Raw genomic sequence first — 26,698 nt, forward strand, 5'->3', positions numbered from 1 at the left:
CATAAAAAAAATATATAATTTTAAAATCTAATGTATGCAATATATAAGTACAACTTGCACAGAAGTCACTTTCAAGTTAAACTGATTTTTTTTTTCCTATAGAAATTATTGGGATTTGCCTATGAAAATTTACTGAACAACAGTAAAATGTGATCACAAAATAACTACTGGGAGTATAGCAGAAGCATTTTACGATGACAGTATTTTATGACAGTGTAACTAATAGTTAAATGTGAAAAAAAGTAATTTCACATTTACAACAAAAATAACACACTAAACTAATTTTGATTTTAAAAACTTGGTTTAATACAATGTTATTTTTAACTAAGCTGCGAAGCTGCTCTGTTGGGGGCGATATCAGATAGAGTGTAGATTATGACATTGATCTATTAGGCTTCTTATGGATGGAGGAAACGCTGGAAGACTGATGCCGAATGCTCTGAAGTGATGGAGCTCAGGCAGAGGCGGAGTCTGAACCGCTGCACGTTTTATAAATGTAGAGGCAGAGCTCGTGTCATTCCTGCATTGCCCTTTCAGCAGCACGATCACACTTCAAAACTTTCAATTGGACAGCGCGCTGAAACCCGCTCCAGATCCTTACAGGTAAGGGTTACAAGTCCTTCTAATTAACCATTGAAAAGCTTTCTTAACTGAAATAGACATGCTTTTATTTAAAATTATTATAATTATCATCGTATAAAGACATGCTGCTGATGGCAACATCATTTACTGAAATTACATTTGTTGGCAGCGCAAGACTCTTGCGGTGGACAAATGAATAGCATGTTGAAAATGCTGCCACTTGCTCCCTTGTCAAGAACATCTGTGTACTTCCTTTGCATTTAAATTACCGTCCAAGTTAATTGGAGGGTTTCCAACAAATTCACTAACTACTAGTTGTGTTTAGAATGAGCTCATGCATTCTTTGGATCTTTACAGCGAGTTTCTGTGCGCGAGTAACGGCCAGCACTGCACCTGCATCACTACTTCTAAATAGTTCCTGCTCGCTGCAGAGAGAGAGAGAGAGAGAGAGAGAGAGAGAGAGAGAGAGAGAGGCGGGGGATAGATGTCACATTTTTTACAACATACAGTGACTATTCCAGGAGTAGTTTGCGGTACAGTATAGACATTAAAGTCTTGGAATAAGGCGTTTCCATGCACCGTAAATCCCAGAGGAACGGAATCTATTCACACATTTGCCAATCGCGAGGCATGTTGTCACGCTGTATATGGGGTAAGTTGTCACAACTTAACTTGCCAATGAGTAACCCTTTATACTAAAAAATAAATAAATAAATAAAATTAACTATATTGTTTTAATTATTTTACTACTACTCCCAATAATAATAATAATACAAGTTATTGGTAATAAAGGTTGAGATACTTTTTTATCTAAAAATAGTAACATATATTTCATTTAAAGAAAAAATATATATATATTTTTAAATATTATTAATAATAATATAATTTTTTTATAGAAATAATGAAATAGTAAGGCAAACTAATAATAATAATAATAATGATTTTATATATAAAAATATATAATAATTATTTAATAATGATAGCAAAAAGCCTTCATAATAAATATTTATAAATATTTTCTTCATGTATATATATATATATATATATATATATATATATATATATAATGACTAACAAATTTAGCCAAAAAGTATTTCTCATAAGAAATTTATTTGCTTATTATTATTATTATTATAGATTTTAGACCATAATATTGATTTTAAAAACATGTTTTTTTATTATTATTATTATTATTATTATACATTACACAAATTAATATACATTTTTCTTAAAATAAGGTCTCATTATTTTATCCCAGATTGCAGATTTGGTGACAGATGAAGCAGTGTGTGGAATGCACCGCAGCAGCGAGTGCTGTGTGTGTTTTGTGCAGCTGAACAGAATCTGGAGGCAATTCAGCACACAGTGATAACAGGGCCTTGGCACAGGCTGCGGGCAGGATGTTAGGAGTACTGCCCTGTGCTTCCGGAGTGGGATGGGACCGAGCTTGGGAATGCTGCTGGTCCCTAGTGCCCAGACTCAGGGGGAAGTCAGAGAGGGAGGGATGCTGGGTAAGCAGGGGCCCGTCAAGGATCAGGTAGGTTCGTTTCGCTCAAAGGAATCATCCAACAACATAAAAAGACACTATGTTATGTGAACTGGTGCTTTGGTTGGCGAGAATTCCAGTTTGGATATTCAAAACTAATATAAAGACATTTAAAAATCACAATCACTCATTACACTCATTACACAACTGGCTCAATCCTGACATCGGTTCTGAGCGAATTGGATATGAACCAGACTATGTCCTTAAATTAATCTATAGTTATTTCAATTGTGCTTGATAGAAGATTTGGACCTTTAGCACCATTCGTTTAGTTAAATATAAAACAAGACACAATCTCTTAGGCAGCTCATTTAATGCATACTTCACTGCTGCCAGATGTCGAAAAGCAGGTAATTTGAAGACCGAGTTTCCATAGTGCTGCCTTGAATTATGCAGCATTCATTTTTTGGGATGGAATTATATATATTGGAGCTGGAGTACCACTTAACCAAAGATGATAGACAACTGGCACATGTAGCATTCCCAAGGCGTGAGGTCACAGTAAGACGAAACTGAACTGTCTTTGGCTAAGTCCATCAAAAATGTACAGGGAAGTTTGCAGCTGCGAGGCCAGAATCCCAAATTCCGTTTTGAGGTTTATTCCTTGAACATGTTCCATCACAACATACTGTTTATCATACGTTATCCAGGCGTCTAGCTGTGGAAAAGCTTCGGCGCTGAAGCGCGTGCGTGCCAAGACGGGCCTTTTCCTTACATGGTATAAGCCACTAGGCATGAGACCATCTCCTTCCTGATACATGTGGATCTGTCTGGCCATGATCAATGTCTTGCTGCCCTGGAGATCTGGAATGTGTTTAACTGCAGTTAAGGTTCCTTTTCGAGAATCTTTTTGTCCTGTAGTCCACCTCCTTCGCACTTTCGAACCAATTTGTAAACTCTGAGGAAACATTTTTTACTTGGAAAATTTCTGACATAGTTTAAAGTGGGATCATTCTTACCTTTTTGGTTTGTTTTGCTAAATAATGAGATGGAATACATATTATTGCTCGCTATTCTTGGTCACAGTTGGCCACCTATCCAATGGTGTATTTAAACAGTGAAGCTCCTTTAATATTTCCTTGAATATGGCATATTGGAAACGATTGTTTGTGGTCATATGCAGGAAGCACAGATCTAATTATAATCCAAACCAGTTTTATTTGACTCACACTGCTTGAAGGGGTCTGCTGGAATGCATTTAATAGACAGAAGTCTGCAAATGTTTCCTCTTTGAATGCTGGTGAGAGTTTAAAGAGACCAAATGCCTGTAGTATTTGAAAAGAATGTATAGTAATGCAGTAATTCAGAGTTTACTTCACCTTCTTCACCATATGTCAAAAGTATGTGCACGACAAAGTGTTTTAATAGGGAGCTGGTGCTTCTGCTTGCACTGTAAATATGATATAAAATGAGAGATCATAATAAATGATAAAAATATATATTATATTATAATGTGACGATAGATTACATAAAATAGAATTAAATGCAATTTACAGTTAAATATCAATCAAATGGTCATTTTGTATGTGTGTGCCAAAAACTGTTCTTTTAAACTTTCTATTCATCATAGAGATTCATCAGAAAGCACAGTTTACATTACTAATAAATGTTTCTTGAGCAGAAAATCAGCATATTAGAATGATTTCTGAAGAAATCAGATGACACTGAAGACTGGAGTCATGATGCTGAAAATTCAGCTTTGCATAAATTATAATTTGTTTAATATATTAAAATACAAAAAAAGCTATTTTAACTTGTAATAAAATTGTTAAAATATATGACTGTTTTCACTGTACTTTTTGATTGTGTAAATTCTCATCAAAAAAAAAAGTTTGATGAGAAGCTGAAGTGCAGGGTGATGAAAATCATAGATCCATATTAGCAGAAGCTTTGTTCGTTTTGAATGCTTATATCTTGTAAATGTGAATTTTGGCATTATTTTGGAGCACACTAGCTTATATATATCATATTCTTACTAAAAGCCATAAAACTTCCCTTTTGATTTCATGGGGACTGTAAAATGTGAACTTTTTAACAGTATGTCTATATCCTGTAATTATAAAAAATATGAAATCTACTAAATGTGTGACTATTTCTAGTGGCTAAAAGGCTGTAGCCCTTGGCATAGAATTAGACAAAGACATATGATGTGGTTGTTCTGAAACAGAAGGTTTTCTGTTCTGTAAGGGGCACAGGTGCAGCTACCCTTAATTCAGGAGGAAATGGGCAGGTCAGAGCAAGAAAGAGAAAATGACTCATTTAGATGATCAAGACTCCACAGTTTAAGACTCTCAGGACAGTTTGTGCTCCAATGCCTGCAGGGCTGCACTAAATAATCCCATTTCCCCAAATTCTCAATGCTTCACAGCTGGTGTACAGAAATGAAAGGCATTACACAGAGACTGAAGGGTGACAGAGGGCAAAACTACTGCATGTGGCCTATTTAAGACATCAAGAGTCATGACTAATCACTGATGCATTTTTATCCGAGTGTTTTTGTTACTTTAAGTTAATTTAAAACCATGATGCATCATGCATTTCATAACTTACTCTATAATATCAGTGATCGTGCAGTGAGTCTTGCAGTCTAAACTGAAGCCCATGTTAGTTTCACAGGGTGAGCATCTTTATCCATGTTTGGTTATGCAAGGCCTCACCAGTGAGCAGCAACTCTGTCCTGTTACACACGTCATGGCACATATTTATCGGGTCAGAATTTTACGAGCCATTGATTCAGTGCATCTGTGGTTGGGAAACCCCTGTCTGTGCATCTAGAGATTGAGCAGGGGAGTAAAGGGACTCGAGAGGACTTTATTCCCTGCCAATGACCAGCTGCTTCAACTGCTGAGGGCATGTTGTTCTTTATGTGATTTGAGGTTTTGGTGTAATTGCCAGCACTAACGCTAATGGCACATCAAAAAGATGGGTTGAGGAAAAACACAAGATGTCGCTGCCTCGGTCTTTGGTGATTTTGATGAATAAAATGATATGCCATAAGTTAAATCATTCATCTTGTCCTCATAAATCCAGAAGTTGTCCAAATAAGCTGTAGAGCAGCAAAAGATCTTTGTTCTGGTTTATTGTTTAACTTCAGTGAGTTTTTTAGCATGTCCGTTGACAGGAAGAGTGAGTGGGGGAGTGGGAAATGACTCCAGATTTAAACCCATGTCACCCATAATTAAATAAAATAATAAAATAAATAAAGATAAATAAATACACGTCAGCCTAATTGAAAAAAAAATCCACAGAATATTAAATCATTTTATTTTATTTTTCAGAGTGTCAGTATGTCTTTATACAAATATAGCAAATACATAACAAATATCCACCACATTTTGTGTCCCTGGTCAAAAATAACCTTTTTTTTAATTGCCTGTAGATCTCTCATTATGCTATTTTATGTTTTCTTGTTGTTGTTGTTGTTTTAAAGCATTATTTTGACAATTTTGGCAATCTTCACTCAAAAAATGAGGTGCATAATTTCAGATCAATAAAGCTTATCAGTTTCAAAAAGAAATACAAAACCTGTTCTAGTGGAAAGAAAACAATCCAATATTTAGTAATAATATCGCATAACAATAACATTTTTGACCAGCAACAAGGGTGGAAGAAGATCCCTATTTTTGTAAAATGGATAGTTCACCCAAAATTCTGAAACTTCTGTCAAAATTCTGTCATTGATTACTCACCCTCATGTGGTTCGAAACCCGCAAGACATTCATTCATCTTCTGAACACAAATTAAGATATTTTTGATGAAACTCTCCTGAGATGTGTCAAAGACTGACACAGAAGAGAAGAAATTGTAGAAGAAATAAAGTTATTTTGTGTTTTCTTGTACGAAAAAGTATCCCGTAGCTTCATAACATTATGGGTGAACCACTGATGTCACATGGACTATTTTAATGATGTCCTAACTATCTTTCCGAGCCTTGAATGTGTCAGTTGCATTGTGGTCTATGCAGAGTTAGAAAGCTCTCGGATTTCATCAAAAATATCCTTTTTGTGTTCAGATGAATGAAGGTCTTACGGTTTTGGAACGCCATGAGGGTGAAATTAATGACAGAACTTTAGCGTGAACTAACCCTTTAAGTTGTTATATCTTGTGACTGTGGGCAAATAAATAAAATAATGACCATAAAATGTTAAACTTGAAATTATTTCATTATATCCCAAGAAAGAGACCACAGAGTGATGCAAGAGAGATGAAACTATAGCATCGCTACCTAACGTAATACTCCTTTCTAATGCACTTTGTCTAAAGGTCTGAATAAGTGAATAAATCAAATGGAAAGCAGGTACTTTATCAGTGTCTAGAAAATCATTTCAGCATCTTGCACAGCTCTCGTTGGTTTTGGCTTGGACGTAGATCCGCCCTGATGTGTATTCTGGCTCCACACGTTTCTCCTGTCCGCACATAATAAAGCTTTATTGAAAACCCACTAGACAGCTCGTTATGTCATTGTAAACGACTTCACCCAGTGTTACCTGGGTGGTAGCAACGGCTTCCTGGCACACAGACAGGCTTAAGATACGCCATATAAATCTGTTTAACAGATTTGGACATGATCTGTCAGTCTGTACTGTAAAAGTTCTAATGAGATTCATTTCATTTCAAGCTTCTTTTCCATCTGTGTACTTTAGTGCAAAAGCATTATGTTGGTCATACTAGTGGAGTCTGGTGCATTCAAACTCTCTGCATAAAAAATGAATAACATGAAACAGGCAAATTTCAGTCACAGATGTATAAATTAGAATACAGTATGTTCTCCGTCTCCGTCATGTGGAAATGATTTGTGGACTCGACGATAACTCGTGGTAGGAAGACTGGACAGCGAAAGGGAGTCTGGGAATTGTATAACATGCCCGCTGTACCCAAAAGCATTCTGTAATGAGCAAAAGAAATGGGAACAGAAATAGAAAATGCCTTTGAATTCTTCAGGTCACGTTTTATTAGCCTCTATTTTAACAGCTATTTTGCATTGAGGAAATTCCTGAATTCTTCAATATCTCAATTTGGTTTTGTATAAATGGTTAAATTCTCGTATTCGGTAAGAACAATAACTATTAAAATTGTCTTCAGACAATATTTAATGAAAGATTTTTTATATCAAATATTATGGACTTAACTCATGTATAACATTTTGACCATTTAATTTTTAACTAAATGCCTGTTCTACCACGGTTAGTAAAACAGGACCGATGCTTGTCCATGGGTTCCTATAAAAAACAAGTGCAGGCAATCTTCCAAATTTCATTTGTAAAACTGACAAAAGTGTTAAAACTGATTTGATGAATGCAGTGAAAAGTGCTCCACTGAAATCTGATCAATTCGCTAGCTTTCCACTGGGGTCACCAACACTTTCATTCAAACCTAATGCAAATGTAGGAAATTGCATACATATTGTCTTATGTGTGGTTGCAATACATTAACCCAGTGGTCAAAGCACATCAGCCTTCTGCTGACAGATGTGACAGGTTGTAGGCAGGAGTTAAAAGGGTTCAGGAAAGCCTTATGCGTCTGTCACCCAGAAAGCCCTCACATGAGGTCACCATTACAGGACTTTTTCAGTTTATGCACATATGGAGACTCTTTAGACTGGTGCAAGAGCCTTGTTCCTCTGCCTCTGGAGGAGAGCCAAACCAAACACGCCTGCAGCTCCAGTGGAAGCGAGTCCACTCACCTCTAGCCTGCTGGGTGCTTTCTGTCTGGCCCAGCGCTCCACATATGTGATGTGGAGAGAAGAACACAGAACAGGCTTTGTGACACAACCAACCTAATTGTTCCCATATCGATGCAAAGGTATTATAATATAAAATAGAGGCTGGTGTCTTGCAGAGAGACGGACTATAAAATCCTTACCAGAATTATCCAACCAAGTTCTGTCACAGATGTTAAAGTGCTCTCAGAACACTACTGTATTAGAATTCAAAGGCTTCAGTGCTGTGAAGGACTAGGACTGTGTAACAAGCAGTCCACTGAAGGCGAGTTTGAGAACCCAAGTGTAGATTTATTCCAAAAGTAATCCAAAACATTCCCCAAACAGAGACTTGACTTGGCATGAACTTAGCAACAAACCCCACGCTGCAGACTGATGCTTAAAAATAAAATCAAGCAAGAAGTTATACATTTTAATCAATGTTATAAAATGTGGTTCAAGAAAATAATAACAAATTTAAATCAACAAATATTATTTAGGCTAATTTAAAAATAAATGGACATATTTAAAACCGTAGGCTATATACAGTACTCTCCAATTACAGTCCATCTTAAATCGACTTTGAACTGTCCAAAGACACTTTTTGAGGGTAAAGTAAAACCAAAAATAAAAAATTCTGTCATAATTTACTTACTCTTAAGTTGTTTCCATTTCTTTCTTTCTTCTATCCACTGACTGCCATTGTATAGAAAAAATATAACAACTGAAGGCAAGTAAATGATGACAACATTTTCATTTTTGGATGAGCTAAAGAAAAGTATTTGACCATATGACAAAGAAAACAAACTTGCAAATCTTGCAAAAAATGGTAACAAATTTGAATAATTTCATTCATTGTTTTATTTTACCAACATGAATTATAAACGTTTATAAACATGGCTTCGAAATGTGATATATTTCCACTTTTTAAATTATAAGTTAAAATGTATTTCTTCATTTTATTTTTAAGTGTCACTACACTTAACTTAAGTGTATTACTACAGAAAACATTCAAGGCAAAAACTAAAAACATTGTTTGGTTTGTTTTTCGTAAATGTTTCGTTTTAAGTTTAATGATTCAAACCGCATTTCAAGTTCTTTCGTGAATTTGAAGTCATTAAAAAAAGAACCGATTCAAATCGATCGTTGTCGCGTTCAGACAGAAAACATTGCAGTGCACTTTAGCGTTATGAAATCCAATGAAATCGCAAGAGGACACTCACACGTCACAAAAGTGTTGTGTTGCGCAATTTTAACTTTTGTCCCATTCGTGACCATTTTAGTCGCAGTTTGAACACTAAATAGCATTCTTAAAAGGTTTTATTAAATAAGAAGCACTCGAGTGGCAAGACAGAACCAAATGGCCACAAATAAACAAACCTTTATGAGGACGTCTGCTCGGCTGACACATGGCAGCTTATGGTGACCTACAGCTCGACAGACATTTTTCCGCAATCACAAAGCCGGGCGTTTTTTCAGGAAAAGCGGTAATGTTAGGTCATCATGACTGCAGCTGCTTCGTCACGGATTCGTCATACCTCCACAGATGATGATGATGTAGCACAGAATTGACTGCATCAATACTGTAAGAGGAATATTTCAGGGACACATTCTTTGCTATGTTCTGTTAAATGTTTTAAACTACTTTCTTCCATCTCAGTTCATTATTACAAAGTAATAAAGAAAAGTAAGCATGGCCAGTGTGGCGGTTAATGATTCCCGCCTAAAACACTGTGGCGTTTTCTACATAGCAACATTGGTTCAACCAATGGCTTCATAAGATTCCGACCAATGACAGATGAGAAGTGTATTTGGGTAAACCATAATTTTTTTTGTATTAGTGTTGAAACAAAATTATCCAGTTATGATATATTTAATTCCAGGAATTAGATGATTTTTGCCCTTTTATATTGGTTAATGCACTTGGGTCTTGACGGATTGTTGTTCAGGAAACCCTCTTTTTTTGACATCATTTACCCTTCTAGCATTCATTATTCTTTATTTTAGAGAATGTAAGCAAACATGCTCTGGTTAAATGAAATTGGCCACTTCCTTAACTCTGTTTGGTGTTGGGCATACAATCAGAACACACAAAAACATGACTTATTTGTATGATATTCTCTAAAACATGACAGAAGACCAGGAAATGCAAGATGGAAAATTGAAACAATACATATGAAAATAGCTTATACATTATAAAAATTCTTAAAATTGTACAAACATTGTTGGCCTATGGCAAGAGCCGAGAGTTAAGGAGAATATTGAAACATAAAATAAAATGTCCATGAATAAAGAAGGTCAGCGGTGAAGTTAAATGTGTGGCATAGTTTGCCTTTCCTGGTAGTTGTTCCAGGGAAATGGATCAAGAATCTGGAATATTGTGGTCTTGGTAAATTATAAGCCAAACAGCTGACCGGGAACATCTTGAATTTGAATTAAAGTGATCAGGACAGTTCAAATCTTTATAAATCCCACTCTGTCTGACTGTCTTTCTGTCTCTCAGCTTGCACCCCAAGAGCTCTGTGCGAATCATGGATGAGGACATTGACTTTGAGCATCGCAGAGAGTTACGGAGACAAAAGCGAGAAGAGATGCAGCGGGAGGCAGAGAAGTAAGTCACAAACATCAATTTACACATATTTTTTTTGCTCTCTATTGCTTCCATTATCTAATGGGATTCATCATTTTAGATGATGCAGTAACATTCAGATCACTGTCATCCCGATGATGAGTTTAATACTATTTTAAGCCACCAGCGTGCTGTCTGTAATAGTCTGGCCAAGTTGGAGAGGCCTGTGTCTGCGCCATCCAAACAACCGTGCCTCTGCTCGCCTCTCTATTCCTTATAAAGGTTGACATGCTCGTAAATGTCTTCCTACATTTACAGTGCTTTGTTACAGTTGACGGGTTTGTAGAGTAAATCCAGAGAATATCTGATTTTAGACGGATGCACACTGGATGCATATTAAAGTTTCTTTCAGACAAGGACTAGTTAGACTGGAAAATGGGATGTGCATAATTAAGGTTTAATTTAGTTTAATGTTCCAACCTTGAAATCTCAGTGCAATAGGGTGTTATTTTAGTATCAATTAAATACTCTTTTGATGTTAACTAATATTTTGAATCAGTTTTTATATATTCTGTTTTTCATTTGTTTTATTTTATTAATTGTCTATTTCAGATTTAGTTATTTTTTATATATAAAGTTAAACAAAATTAAAATAAGAAAAGTTGCTGGGGTAACTACCTGAAAAAAACGTTTTTTTTTTATTTAATTTTATTTCGGTAAATGTTTATTTCAAAGTAAATTATTTTTGTATCAATATTTTTTAATAGTTTTAATTTTTGTTTCCATTTGAGTTTGAGTCAACTACAATCACACTGCTGTAAAACCAAACAGCAGAAAAATGAAGCATATTTTTCTGTAATTATCATTATTTTAATACAAAATTATTATTATTATTATCTTATTACTATATTACTGTAATTAAAACATGTATCATTTAAATAATAGATTATTTTTAAATAATAGCGTTTGTTGTACTGTCTAAATTATGCTGATATCAATAAAAAAAATAGTTATAGTAAATTTCAAATGAGAAGAATAATGGAAAATAAAATCCAGGCTCAATTTTATGGAAAAAAATATTAATATATAATATAATTTGTAAAATGTAGTATGTGGACCCAATGGAGCTAACTAAAGGTTACTAAAAATGCTTAGTGTCGTTATAAAAAACAGAGAAATAGCATGCCATTGCATTATTGGTCTTTTGTAAACAGTAAATGTCAGTTACTCCGTGTTTACACTGGGTTTGTTTAAACCAGATTAGATTTATTCATATGTTTCTGTTTTGATGGAAGCCTTCTGTGGAAATCCGCCTTTATTTCAAGAACTGCTTGAAGTGCTACCCAGCAGCGAACATTAACATTCTTGTGTAATATGAAAAATATGGACATTTAAAATGGTCATGGTAAAAGGCTTGCAAAACTTTATTCTCTTCATATTAATTCTTGAAATGCATAAAAACTGTGTATTAGCATGGGTAGTGTTCAGTGTAGGTTTGGCAGGTCAGGTTTGTTCAGAGTGTTTATAGTTCAGGATGACATGGCCCACTCGTCGACCGAGAGCTGCAGTTTCTCCCACTGTCCAGCGCTCCATTTAAGGACTGATCCGCAGATGTGGACTACTGGAGATGACAGATGCTTTATTGCTCTTTGTGAGGGGATGAAAACAGATGAATGCACACAATGGTGACTGTCAGCAGCACATGTGATCATCTTCACGTAGGCTACAATGCACATGATCAGTTTTGTATTGTTTGTGTATTTGTGGAAGGTGGTGGTGGTGTTAATGGACGGTATAGTGTACTTGGAAAAGCTACGAATGTTAGATCTGCATCATTCCAGTTTTTTTGGTGGTTAGATACTTTAATGATAACACACTATCACCCTCACACTTTTCATGGATTTCTGTTTTGCAATATTTAGAGTCATACAGAAGATTACAGTGTTTATCGTCAGGGACATTTGTAGTTTTATACAATAGTCTTTGTGATGAAACTTCAGAAAAGAAGAATAACACTTTCTATTAATTTATTAAAAATATATCAAATAAACTTTCCTAAGAAATTCTGCCACTTCTTCTTGATGAGCATGATTTTAATTTCTTAGTATGTATTTATTTTGTCCAGATCCAGTCCAAATGTTATATATATTTAGTGATACAGCAGTCATTAAATTTTATTTTTAATTATTAATTTTTTTTTTTATTAAAATAATTATATTATATTATACATTATTATTAAATTCAGAATAACTAGTTTGGAATAATCTTTTAATATAAAAAAACTTTTAATTTAAAATACAAAATATTAATAAAAACTTTAATAGTATTTCAATGATACTTGATTTGATCTTTTTTTTTAACATCAGAATATTTTACTGATTTTTTTTAAGACAATTTCATTGATTATTATGACAAGGCAAGATTAGTTTAGGTTGTAAAATGTTGTGTGGTTTCAACACCCCACACCCTCCCTTGTGATATTTATGAATTCATATTTTTGTTAAAAAAATATTTTAACCTAGAAAAATATGTTTAAAAACATTTCTAAAAATGATATTAAATCATATAAAGAGACAATTTCTTAGAATCTTGGAAAAACATTTTTTATTTTATTTCATAGATACTCTTATTTATCTTTGACCCAGTGGTCTCAGCTCAACTAAAAGAAAGTGGACTTACAAAAAAATGTAATAAAGAAAATCACACAAAAATTAAAGCCACTTTTAAGCTTCATTCTTCTTTCAAAGAAAATTATTTTCAAGTCCAGCAAATACTCAAGCCAAATCCACCACGCCTTACTTAATAACTTCAATCTGGAGAAAAGATGTATTCTGACACTTTCTCCCATTGTGTGCATGTTAAACTCTGAGTGTGGGGGAATATATTTCTCTTCTTCACAATCCTTCACTTCTGCTGCACAATGTCATATTTCAGTCTGGTCTCAGAAACTTCATTGCATATGTGCTGGAATGACCGAGAGAGAAACTTTATTGAGATGGATGAGTCTCAAGAAAGAAACCTCAAGGCATTTCTACCACATCCATTGGCTTTGTAGTGGAGAAAACAAACTTTATTGGAATTATATCTGGAAAAGAAATATTGTCTATAAAATTATTGATGCTAAAGAATCTGAACTCCCCCAAATCCCAGCTGCCTGTCATGGTTTCCAGTTCAAAACAGCAACAGAGAGAACCCGCATATTTATCTCAAAGGAAGTGAACATGGCATCGCCCATAAATCCCTTGTGCTCAATTTAACAGCTCACCAGATGCATCAGCATATTTTCTAAATGCATTTGCTTATTCAATAGTTTTAGCATATTACCACTTCAAAATGATGGAATCATAATTCTGTCTAATTTAATTTTCAAGTATCAACTATATTGTCAAAGAAATCATGTGTCTTCTAATTTATTTAACCAGATTGTGAATTATAGGGATTCAGTCTTCATGCATCTTTCAGAGACCCAAAAAGGATTTCTCAATATTACATCCGTTCTTTGATTGACATAACACTTCACCAATCATTTAGGCTTCAACTGATGCATTTTAGAGCATGCAAGAGAGTGAAGGTCACATGATGAATTCAAGGCCTTTCTATAGCAATGCAAGGACCACTGAGAACATTCTTGTAGTGTTTTCTTTCATATTGCATTACAAAATGACTTGTATTTTGTACTTAAAATGTAAAAAATACTTTATTGTACTTAAAGTACATGCATTTTCTTGTTGAGGGTAATATATATTTTCACCACAAAGTTTATTGCAATTTATATATATATATATATATATATATATTTTTTTTTTTTTTTTACATATATATATATATATTTTTTTTTTTTAAACAAATGTTGACATATTTTCAAATTTTCAATTTTGTTTTTAATGTTTTCATTTTAATGTTTATTTTTACATTCTTCATCTTTAAAAAATTCTGTTTTTTAAAGAAAAGAAATAGACCACAGAGTGATATGAAATACATGAAACTAGCACAGCTATGTATTTTTGACTACCTAATGCTTCCCAATAGCATTGTAACCCTATGTAGACTGTAGAACCCATTGGCACCAGGTTCACCTCTCTGGTTTACAATGGTTTTGAGAAACGCAACGCAGTCCAGGTTTTCAGTACAGTGGGAATCTGGTCTGTCATGTGCTGAATCTCTCTGCAGCAGGTTAAGGAAACTCTACAGACTATGGAATGATTTGACTGCTGCTTTTATTCCAAGATTCAGCCATAATGTTTCAGTATCTGTCAGAAGTGTGAGCTTTCTCCCTCCATCTCTCCTTATATTTCATCTGCCGCGCTGGAGGTCTGAAAGCTATTGTATTCATCCAGCAACACTTCTTACAAAAGACAGACTGTATTCTTCCAGGAAAATCACAGATACTCCATCTGACTGTCTTTTTGGATGACCTTTTTCGTACGGAACACCCTGAGAGGAACGGATTGTTTCGGATTTCCGCTGTTGGTCTCGGGATGGAGAAACAGAATTGCGGTCCCTGTTATAGGTTTCTCTCTACCATTTACAACATCTGCAACTGATTGTGAAGGGAAGTGAAGAGGAGAAGGGGAAAAAAATAAAACCCATCCTCCATCAATTGGCCATTTCAAGAGCTCTCACTGCCTTATAAACAACAACATGCCATGGCAAACTCAAGCCAGGCCGGACTCGATCAACTACAACTTCAAGACGAAAATTTGAGAACATCTGAGCCCAACAACAAGGCAACTCTGAGGGAAAACAGTACATTTGGCATTTGGCAAGTTTACAATCTTGCTAATTTACCATGACGCTAGGATGTTAACAATGCTTTCCCCTCAGACTGCAGTCCAGATTTCTCTCTGTATACTCCCATGTCTCAAAGATTTCATTACACTTGAGGTTTTTGGGTCTGACCATTATCTTAAGCAAGCTGGCAAACCAAGCATAAATAAACACAAAAAACTGTTTATATGAATCTTAAGGTCTAATTGACTCAACAGAAACGTATTGGTATTGGAATTGTATTGCTATCTTTATACCAAGGTTATACAATTTAAATTATATTATACATTATAGAAAACATTTAGTAGAATGATATTTCCATTTAATGCCATTATTGTGCCATGCTGTTTTATTAGAATATATTTTGTATATCGCAATAAACAACCACTCTCAGCATGACCAAAGTTTCATTTAAATAAATATATAAAATCATTTATATTATAATTGCAGTTGTATTCATAATTGAATGAATTTGAATATAAATAATTGAAAAATAAATGTTGACTAGTATTTTGTGCATAAATGTATCAAATGTATGAGGAATTAAAAAAAAAAAAAAGTTGTTTATAGTTTATATTTTTAGTAGACTCTGTGTAGATTCATTTCCTAGTTCACATTTGTTCGGATAATCATTATTGAGTCTTCAGGATGATGTAAAGTTTATGAAGTGTGTTTCCCACACGCTCTTAGTCCAGCACTGAGCCAAGAAGCATTCATATATCTATCAGTATTGTCTGTCTGCGTTCTTACTGAAGAATGAAAGTCTTTACTTACATGTCTGTGTCCCACCGCGTCTACAGGATGAACTCTCACAATGATGATGAGGAAGCGGCCCGGGAGCGCCGGAGACGAGCCCGTCAGGAATGCCTGCGCAATATGGAGAATGAGGAGTCGAATAACACTAAAACGGAAACCAACAGGTAGATCCATCCAAAAACTGTTTCTCATGCATTTTGCACAAAAAAAGCTGTCTTATTAATCATCTTTAAAATGTATTTGATCTAAAGTTTTATGTATAAATGCTTGAAATTAGAATTGTCTAATTAAAATTTATTTACAAAATTTTACAAGAATATGTAAGTTTTCTTTACAAACAAAAAGGCTCTTTACTAAAAAAAAGTTTAAAAAAAAAAAATGCTGAAATTAAAAGTTGTCGTTAATTACTCACCCTCATATCGTTCAAAACCCGCAAGACCTTCGTTCATCTTCAGAACACAAACTAAGAAATCTGTGAGCTTTCTGACCCTCCATAGACAGCAACACAACTGACAACATTCAAGGCCAAGAAAGGTAGTAAGGACATTGTTAAAATAGGCCATGTGACATCAATGGTTCAACCTTAATTTTATGAAGCTATGAGAAGCAGCACATTTGGCTTCTATATAAAGAATTGTTGAATAAAGTCATTATTTTTGTTTTCTTTGCACACAAATGTATTCTTGTAGCTTCATAAAATTACGGTTGAACCACTGATGTCACATGGACTATTTTAACGATGTCCTGGGCCTTGAATATATCAGTTGCGTTGCTGTCTATGCAGAGTCAGAAAGCTCTCGGATTTCATTAAAAATTTCTTAATTTGTGTTCAGAAGATGAACAAAGGTCTTACGGTTTTGGAACGACATGAGGGTGAATAATTAATGACAGAATTTTACATTTTGGATGAACTCTCCTTTAAAACGAAAAAAATATATAAAAACAAACTAACCAATTACTAAAATTAACTTATAAATATAAAATATAAAAAATATAAAAATTTATATTCTTGACTATACTGATAATTTTGTTCTTTTCAGTACAGAGACGTCCTCCTTGATCACTAGTTCTGCACCAACTGAGGATGATGAACAGGCTCTCTTAGAGAGGATCGCCAAAAGAGAAGAGCGGAGACAGAAAAGGATGAAAGAAGCTTTGGAGAGACAGAAGGAACTTGATCCCACCATCACGGATGAAACTGTAACCACCATCACCACAGAGGACGAGCCAAGTGGTAGAAATGGTGAACAAGAGTCCTCCCAAAATGATGTTCAGTCTTCAGAAACCAACTCTTGGAAGGAAAGGGAAGAGAAAAAAGAGGAAGAAAAGATAGAGGAAAGCAGCGTTGAAGTTGAGGAAGCAATCACAAAAAAGGAGGATCCAGTGCCAGTCACAGCAGCCGAGGAACCCAAAGAATCTTCTGAGAAGACTGATGAACCAGAAGAGGAAGATGGATCACAGAGGTCCTACCTCAGAGAACAGGTCATTTCCTCAACACTTTTTTGCTGTCATTGCGTCATATGATGAAAGTTTAGTACTGTATGTTAGCAATGCATTTTATGTTGTTTCTACAATATTAGTTCGTTCTGACACTTCATTTGTTACAGAAATCCACAGAGGAGAAACCCAAAGAACCTGCACTGAATGAGGTATGAGATTCTAAGAATTTGCTTGGGCTTTTAATGCAAAATTGCCTTTGAATTGATTTATAGTCTGAAAATATTTTCAATTATTTGTTATATTTTTAGGAAGAAACTAGTATAGAGATTAAAGAACAAACAAATGCAGATTTAGCCAGTGCAGATTTAGAAAAGAAAGAGGTTGAAGATGAAAGTCAAATATCAGGAAAAGAACCAACAAAAGAGGACCAAATAGAGGTGGAAGTCATAGTGCAGCCGACTACACCACAGAGTGAAGAGAAAAAGGAAGAACAGGTCAAGAAACCTGAAGAAAAAACGGTTGTGGTGAAGGTTCAAATTCAAGATGAAGCTCCAGTGAAGAAGGAAGATGAGAAACTTATGAAGGAGCAAGCGAAACCCCATGTACCTGTTGAAGAAACATCAAAAAAATCAATTAGAGAAGTTGAGGTGAAGGCCAAAACCCCAAAGAAGGAAGAGGAGAAACCACAGCTGAAGAGGAGTGTTGAAGAAAAACCATCAACACCAAAGAAGGTTGAGGAGAAACCTGTGGCTCCAAAGAAAGAAGCTGAGGAAAAGCCTAAATGGAAGAAAGAAGCTAAAGAAAAGAAGGTCAAAGTAGAAGAAAAAGTCAGATCAGACAAGAAGGAGGTATTCACTTCTTAGCCTGAGTCATGCATAGAAATCACAGATGTACTTCATGCACAGCCCACGCTTTTAATGCGCTTTTTGGCTTGACTGGATGGACACAGTATTTGCGTCAATCTCATGAAACCTGTGATGTGTTGTATTTAATTTATACCCGTTTATTTTTGTTTTACATTATTTTACTGTAATACACTTAAGATGATTTTATTACTTATTACAGCAATAAGAATGTCACAATGCACCAAAAAATCTTAAATATCACCTGGATAAGTTTTCATGAGATTAACCCATTTATGATCACATATCACTTACTTTTATCACTTGCTTTATTCATGCAGTTCTGAAAACAATATTTCTGTCAACACTGCCTTGTGTTGTTCTTTTTGCTGTGTAATTTGCATGAGGTATGTTTTTATCTCTTTAGGTTGTAGAGGAAAAACCAAAACCTTCCTTTTTACGTGACAAAGTAAGTTGATGTCCAAATACCATCACAGTTCTACCAAAACATTTATGACTGATAGAATGACATCTCAACCTGAGAATAAAATAATATTCATTGTTTCTCTATTCAAAGTTGGAAGTGTCAACAAAGCCACAAGATGTAGCTGACAGCACCGCCAAAGCCAAGAAACCAGAGAAGACACTAAGGCAAAGACTCATTTGTCATTTCATTATTTACTCTATTTGTATTCCCAGATTTTTCTGGAGAGCCAAAATAAATACAAAGACATTTTGTCTTTACATTTTAGTCCCGCCAGCTTGCGTTCTCCTGACACAGAAAAGCATGATCCTATTGCTAAGCTGGAGGCAGAACGCAAGCTCCAAGAGCTGAAGCGCAGGCGGAATGAGACAGACAGCGAGGTGCTGGAGAAGATGAAGCAGAAGCAGCAAACTGCCGAGGCAGAGCTCGAGGAGCTGAAGAAGAAGAGGGAGGAAAGGAGAAAGATTCTGGAGGAGGAAGAGAAGCAGAAGAAACAGCAGTTGGCAGAAAAGAAAGCCAAAGAGGAGGTAGAAAAAGAAAGTTGTGCGAATGCTAATTTCCATACTAATTATGCTTACTAAGTATGTACCGTGGTGTCTGTCTAACGTTAGTTTACGTAGAAAAGCAATTGAAAAGTAACGCAGTGGAATGTAAAACATCTAACTCAAATTTACGTTGAAAAACATTATAAAAGTAGTGCATTATAAAAGTTTTCCAAAACTTAATTTAAGGCCCATATTTTTAGTTGTGTGAGAAACGAGTGGAATGCAAGCAATGATCAAAGGTGTCCATCTAACATAAGTTTACATAGAAAAGCAATTGAAAAGTAGTGGAATGTAAAAATGCATCTTAATTCAAATTAATGCTGAAAAACATTATTAAACTAGTGCAGTGGAATACAAAAAAAATGCATTGTGCTGTGCACCAAAAATGAGTGCATTGCACGTGCAAAGGTCAAAGACACCCGTCTAATGAAAAATGACAAAGTAGTGCAGTGGAAAACCAAACATACTTTGTGTGAACAGCCCCTCAAACACTTTATTTGTGAGACATATGTTGCCCTTGTCTTCTTCTCATCACTAAAATTAACAGGAAGAGAGGAAGAAGATGAAGGAAGAGATTGAGCGAAGGAGAGCAGAGGCAGCAGAGAAAAAAAAACAAAAGGAGGAGTCGAAAGAAGGGAGCAAAGCACCATTCATCGCTCCGAAGGGTGCCTCCGCAAAGGTTAATGGCTCTATGATCTATTCTGACTCTTACAAAAAAGCACTGTAGTATTACCTTGTTTTCTGAACATACTATAGTAATATGTTTTATGTGATACTACTCTGTGACAGATTGGAGAAAAAGCTGAATTTCTGAACAAATCTGCTCTAAAAAGGTAAGAAGTGTGTTTACTCAACAGTCAAACAAGTACTGGGCTCTGGCATATACTGAGTTCATACTGTTGTTTATTTACACCAGTCCGGTTAAGACGTCACACACTCCATTAGTTTGCAAGATTGGAAACAGACTAGAGCAATACACTTCTGCTGTTCAGGTGAGGAATTGTAAACATTAGAGCAGCCACCTATTAATAACTCAGTTTGAGACTCTTATCTGTTGTTCAGCAGACCAAAGAAGTGACCAAATCACCCAAATCTCCTGTGGATGTACCTGTGGCTGAAAGTCTGCGGAGCATCAAGAGTATGTGGGAGAAGGGGAATGTGGTCAATCCCAGCCCAAGTCCAGCCAGCCCCCCACCGATCACCAAGGTACAAGAGACGAGAGAGGAGAATACATGACTACTGAAATAATCAGATGAAGCAGTATTAATCTGACAAAAAAAAGTATGAATTCCTGCTAACTGTCCTCTCAGGAAACAGCTGGTCTGAACATAGGTGTGGCTGGTCGCATTAACAGCTGGAAAACCAAAACTCCAGAGCCCAAGCCTGCTGAACCCAAACCAGCTCCTGAACCAGAAAAACCACCTGCTAAAACAGTGAGTCTGTCTTCCTCTACATCTGACTGACTATCTATCTATCTATCTATCTATCTATCTATCTATCTATCTATCTATCTATCTATCGTCTGTCTGTCCATCTGCCAGTGCTACTGTAATATTAGTTATGTAATATTATAGTTTTTATTAATATTCTGAATTAAAATTAATTTTTAGATTTTCATTTTAAAGGTCACGTTTTTCGTGCTTTTTTGAAGCTTTGATTGTGTTTACAGTGTACAATATAACATGTGTTCATGTTTCGCGTGTAAAAAAACAGTATTTTTCACACAATTCACCTTTTTTCTTTATACCGCTGTTTTCACTGTCATAAAAACGGCTGATGACTTCCTTGTTCTATAAAGTCCCTCCTTCAGAAATACGTAACGAGTTCTGATTGTGCCAGCGGTTCCTGTGTTGTGATTCAACACCAGCTTAGAGCATGCTGCCCTCCTGGAAACGCGATTGGGCTAGTTTTGGACTAGTTTTGAGAAGCAAGTGGGCAGGATTTGTTTTGAAAACCTGGCAATCCTGATCTGAACCATAGGCAGTAAAAGAACGCACGTGCTGGAGATGTACTTATAATCACAGGAGCGTTTTTACTGACGAGATGTGCATGAAAATCGCATTCGATTTTTTTGCACAGCCCTAACATCTAACGTTAGTTAACAAACAGCGTTGCCCTTTGTGTAATAAGTTACAGAAACTGTTAAACGCACCAACATAAATAATAAAATACACTTACCAGTTGTGGTCCATAAACAACGCCTTCTCCAGACAAAGAGGGAACTGCTCCATCTTTCAAGAATAATCTTTGTGCGAATCCGGCATTAAACTGATTGAGATTGAGGAAGCTGTCCTCAGCAAAATGTGCTGCACATAGTTTTACATGTGGATTATAATTTTCGGGAACCGAGTTAAACATAAATTGTAACAATTGTACAGCGTCCCTTTGAAGCCCAAACAAAGGTGATTGGACTCCAAGATGAAAATTACAGCGTTTCGACGACATGGCGACAAACACAAACGCAACTCTTCCTCCTCCTCCGTCGGAGCGCAACAAGACCACGCCCCCTTTTTGTGTGTTCATGTGGGCGTTATGTCAAAGGTTAGTCAAAAAACTGTTTTAGTGACGTCATTACTGCAGGAACTAGAGGGATGTAGTCCAAACGGGTCTTTTTTTTGTAGGCGAATTCTGTTAAATAAAATATCTCGTTTGGCATTGAAAAAAAATCTCTCTATAGTTTTATTTCATTTTTATACCAATTTTAGTTTTTAGTAATTTTCATGCTAAAGTTTAAAATGATTTAAGTTACTTGCCAGGGGTTCATTTTCTAATTTTCCAATGTTAGTGAAATGCCGTAAATAGGAAATGCTTTTCACATGGAGAGGAGCTTAATGGTTGTTTAACGCCATCTGTTGATGAAGTGGAAAGCTGGTGAGATACCAGAGATCTTGTGAACTGAAAATGAATGGATTTGAAATGGAGTATTGTTTTGTCAGCCCTAGAAACAAATTTATGCTTTGACATGAAACAAAAAATAGTGTTTTTGTAGAAATCAGTGAAAGGTCAAGTGTTGAAACTCACTCTGCATTGATGTGGCACAGCTCCAACCCTCTCTCCAGAGCTATATTTCACTCATTGCTCTATGTTTATTTTAAGCTTCTTTTGCCAGCCTTCAAGATCAGAGTCACTCATACTGTAACACACATACATTAGGAAGAGAACTGGAGACTCCAGTAACTATATAAGAATCAGACATTGATTACAGTGGACCTGTTCGCACAATCAATGACCATCACACAACCCTCTCTGTGGAGATTTTACCTACTTTGTAGATGTGGTTAGAGTCTACAATTTGCAATGATTACAGTAATAAAAAACTGACTGTGTTATTTATTTATTAGATTTAATTTGAACTTGTATCCGTTTTAATGTGTTTTATGTTCACAGACCACAGAACATTAAGGAGAATGGTCTTTATTTATGTATCTACATTTTCTATCATAGAATTCAAATGAACAGTGAAGTGTGGTTTCACACAAGTAGAAGTAAAATTAGATAAACAGTTTTATATTCTGCATGGTACAAGGTGGCCCTCCAGTGATTCTTCAGTGTATTGCATTTATGGATTAGATTTAAAAAGTATATAGAAAAAAAGAAGAAAAAAAACCTATATATATATATATATATATATATATATATATATATATATATATATATATATATATATATATATATATATATAATTTAAAAAACTACCTTACCATTAATAAGCAGCAAATTAGGATCTTGAGGCAAAAGTCATAGTTAATAGTTAGATAACAGTTAGAATTGATAATTTTTAAAATAGATGTATGTTTACAGTTCTATCTCTAATAAATTGGGTGACATTGATTTTTGGGCATGTGCCATAGAAACACTATGATATTCTTTAAAGTACCTTGGAATACCATGTAAAAACCATGGTACATGTTTACAGTTTTCATTCTGTACAATTCATATAAAATCTGTTAACCAACCGTATGTAAATTTAATTGGGGTGGTGTAATTTTGTGTTTTGTGTTTTGAAAGGAGCAAAAGCCAGCTGAGGTCACTAAACCACGTGGCCCATGGGAAACAAAGGGCTCCACACCTGCCAAGGTAAGCTGAATGGGTGGAAATATCATATGATGTTTAAGTCCATTTAAGTCAGTTATTTTATTGACTGTTTCCTTTGATCAACCTAGAAAAGACTGACAGATCTCGAGGTGCAACAGGAAAAACTTGAGTGGTGTTTGATACCTGTTGATTTTATGGTTTATTGTCCACTTTTACTCAAATTATTGGGTCATCTACCAACTTTACAATTAGCTAGCATGTCTTTAGACTTAGGATTAATCACAGGCCTCATAAATTCAACCAATGGCCCTGTTTCAAAAAAAGACCTTTCATCTTGAAGGGTCTGTGTCATCTCACTGGTTAATTTTATACTGTATATAACTGGATGGCAAAGGTTTGATGTACAATGGCGCATCCCATCGTCCCTCTCAGATATTGTTACCAGAATGTTTCTCATTATAGTTTTTTCCCCAATATTATTAACAGTATTATTACCAATACAAGCTCTTGGCACTATTTTACATTTCGACAATTTGGTTGCTAATTCATAGCTAATTTCATATGATTTGCTTACCCCCTAGTGATGTTTATGTTTAGGGGTGGACCTTCATGAATACTTTTTTTTTTTCAGGTGTTCGCAGCCAAGAGTAAATTTGAATTTGTCACAAATGGTGAGTGACCTTTGTGTGTTTTTTTTCTTTTTCTGTGGAACACAAAAGATATTTTGCAGAATGTTTCAACTGCTTTTGTCCATGCAATGAAAATCTAATGGGGTCCAGAAAATAACTTTCACCCTCATTGACATTCATTGGTCAAAAGAATGAATTTTCAAATGGTTTTTCAAAATATTTTCACACCAATGAGTAGCTTTGCTCCCTTAAAAGGGTGGAGCAGCCAGTGGGAGGTGTTTAAACTGACGATTCGGCGACAGCAAATGTCTGAAGTCATGACCCTTACTGGCCAGCAAGATTGTAAATCTCTCATTCGCATATCATCCCACACTATATTTAAAGCCAAGATCCTGTTCTCCTGCATTGGACGCCGGCGTGTCAAGCATAATTCCAATGTGTTTTTTTCACCCAGTGCTTCCCATTTAGCATTGTGTCGTGATGCGTCGCATTCCCTGCCGCAGCTGTTCTGTTGTGCCACTGCATGGGCATGAATCACTGGATTAGCATGATGTCACGCAGCAAAGCAGTTTAATATTCAGAGTTACAGAAAGGATAAAAGTATCACATTATGTCACATTAACCTCCTTAGCACCCAAATCTAGCACATGAGTCATGACAGGAATCAGTTTTTATGATTTATTACTATTAATTCAAAGGTACTAGTGAAAAAGCTAGCAAAGAAGCTAGTTTTGGCGACCTCTCCTGGTCTTTCAGCTGAATTTGTCCTTGAAAGTGACATAGATGACAATGTACCAGGTATTTATCACACTTGTGGCAAAACTTGAGACCTCTGACCATGTCAGTTGAGTGTATTCATCTGGGTCACGGCACGAACGTGTTAACTCTCTAACTGGGAACAGGTGCGGACGGCTGATGTATTTGCTTTTGTGTATTTGAGGAAGTGTTGAAAAAGCCTGCTGAGTTATACACAGGACATATGTAGAGCAAATGTAACTCACTCGTACTGTCTCTTATGATAACTCATTAGCACATTAACAACGTATTCCCTGATGTTTTACAGGAACAAGAAAATAAAGACATCCAACGGAACCCAGATCAGCCCAAGTGGAAGATGCATCCATTAAATGTGCATGATTTTGCAACTTAAGAAACATTAATCTTATATTGGAAATCAAATACGACTTACAGTACAAAATAAACATTTTGTAAGTTTAATAAAAGCTTTTTAACTAAAACATTTAAATGTATTAAAATGATCATGAATGCACAAGCCAAATAATACATATTAAAGTATTAAAGGGTTAGTTCACCCAAAAATAAAAATTCTGTGATTGATTACTTACCGTCTTGTTGTTCCAAACCCGTAAAGACTTCGGAACACAAATTAAGATATTTTTGATGAAATCCAAGAGCTTTCTGACCCTGCATAGACAGCAAGGGAACTACCATGGTCAAGGCCTAGAAAGGTAGTAAGGAAGGACATTGTTAAAATAGTCCACGTGACATCAGTGGTTCAACCTAAATTTAATGAAGTTAAGAGAGTACTTTTTGTGTGCAAAGAAAACAAAAAGAATGACTTTATTCAACAATAAAGTCATATCTTCTCTTCTGTGTACCACAACACATGCATGTGACACTACTGACACAGTAGCCGACAATCTGATGTCGAACCTGCATGCGCAAAAAGAACACATGCTCATTTCATTTGCAAAGGGAGGAATGCACGTGAATGAGTTGTGCTATTGTCGACTGACACAGAAGGGAAGAATCTGTTCAATTAAGTCGTTATTTTTGTTTTCTTTGCACACAAAAAGTATTATTGATGTATTATTAACCACTGATGTCAAATGGACTATTTTAATAATGTCCTTCCTAACTATCTTTCTGGGCCTTGAACGTGGAGGTTGCGTTGCTGTCTAGGCAGGGTCAGAAAGCTCTCGGATTTCATCAAAAATATCTTAATTTGTGTTCTGGAGATGAACGAAAGTCTTACGGGTTTGGAACGACATGAGGGCGAGTAATTCATTTTCATTTTTGGGTGAACTATCCCTTTAATAATCAAACATATCAAACATTATTAAAAAGTGACAGGTGGATTTACACCAACACACTGTAGAGTTTGATTGGACGCAAGTGTTTAAGTGGAAACTGTTTTCACTTATCTTTTAAACATTGATACACTTATTTATTTTGCTCTCATAACTATGCATGATTATATGGTTGAATTTTATTATTTGCATTTAGCATTATTTTGTCCCTACTGTCCGGAACCCTATAAGATAAAAACTTTTTTTTTTTTTTTTATCTAATTTTCTTATTGAATTATATAAACAATTTACTTTTTTATAACATCAGAAAATAAATGATAATAAACAATTATAATACAATTACAGCTACCAGTAACCATTAAAACAGATGCTGTCACATTAACAAAAGCGTCTTTTGTCAATAAGTGTAAACATGTACAGTTCATGCAGAAGTCACTTTCAAACCAAGTAAATTTGTGCAACCAATGTGAACCTGTTGCGAAGTCTGTGTGGGCCTTGAGCGAACTTCCAGATTATGTGGAATCCTAATGAAATGGCAGGATTTTTCTCATTAATATTTGCCAAACACTAAATTTAACTGCATCTTTCTTTAGACTGCATCTATAGTCTTGATAATGACATTCTTAAAAAATTACAATTTAAATTTTAACCTTCCTATTCACCCTCTGAAGTTTCAAGCATTCATGATGTAATGCTTTTTAACATGTTGTGGTTTAGGTGTTTGGTCATGCTTTGCTAATACTGCTTTTGCCTT

General features: G+C 35.3%; 1 protein-coding gene across 1 annotated transcript; it reads left to right on the plus strand.

The window, feature by feature from the left end:
- Positions 1 to 447: 447 nt before the first annotated feature.
- On the plus strand, positions 448 to 25,278 carry cald1b (caldesmon 1b). The gene is made up of 17 exons (XM_059536261.1): positions 448 to 603; positions 10,330 to 10,437; positions 15,963 to 16,082; positions 16,959 to 17,400; positions 17,526 to 17,567; positions 17,667 to 18,206; positions 18,628 to 18,669; positions 18,778 to 18,851; positions 18,953 to 19,211; positions 19,777 to 19,908; positions 20,019 to 20,062; positions 20,146 to 20,221; positions 20,295 to 20,435; positions 20,540 to 20,662; positions 23,238 to 23,306; positions 23,896 to 23,935; positions 24,957 to 25,278. The coding sequence occupies exons 2-17, from the start codon at positions 10,358 to 10,360 to the stop codon at positions 24,968 to 24,970; spliced, it is 2,238 nt and encodes a 745-aa protein (XP_059392244.1). The 5' UTR covers positions 448 to 603; positions 10,330 to 10,357; the 3' UTR covers positions 24,971 to 25,278.
- Positions 25,279 to 26,698: the final 1,420 nt, after the last annotated feature.

The sequence above is a fragment of the Carassius carassius genome, chromosome 43, assembly GCF_963082965.1.
Source record: "Carassius carassius chromosome 43, fCarCar2.1, whole genome shotgun sequence".
Lineage (NCBI taxonomy): Eukaryota > Metazoa > Chordata > Actinopteri > Cypriniformes > Cyprinidae > Carassius > Carassius carassius.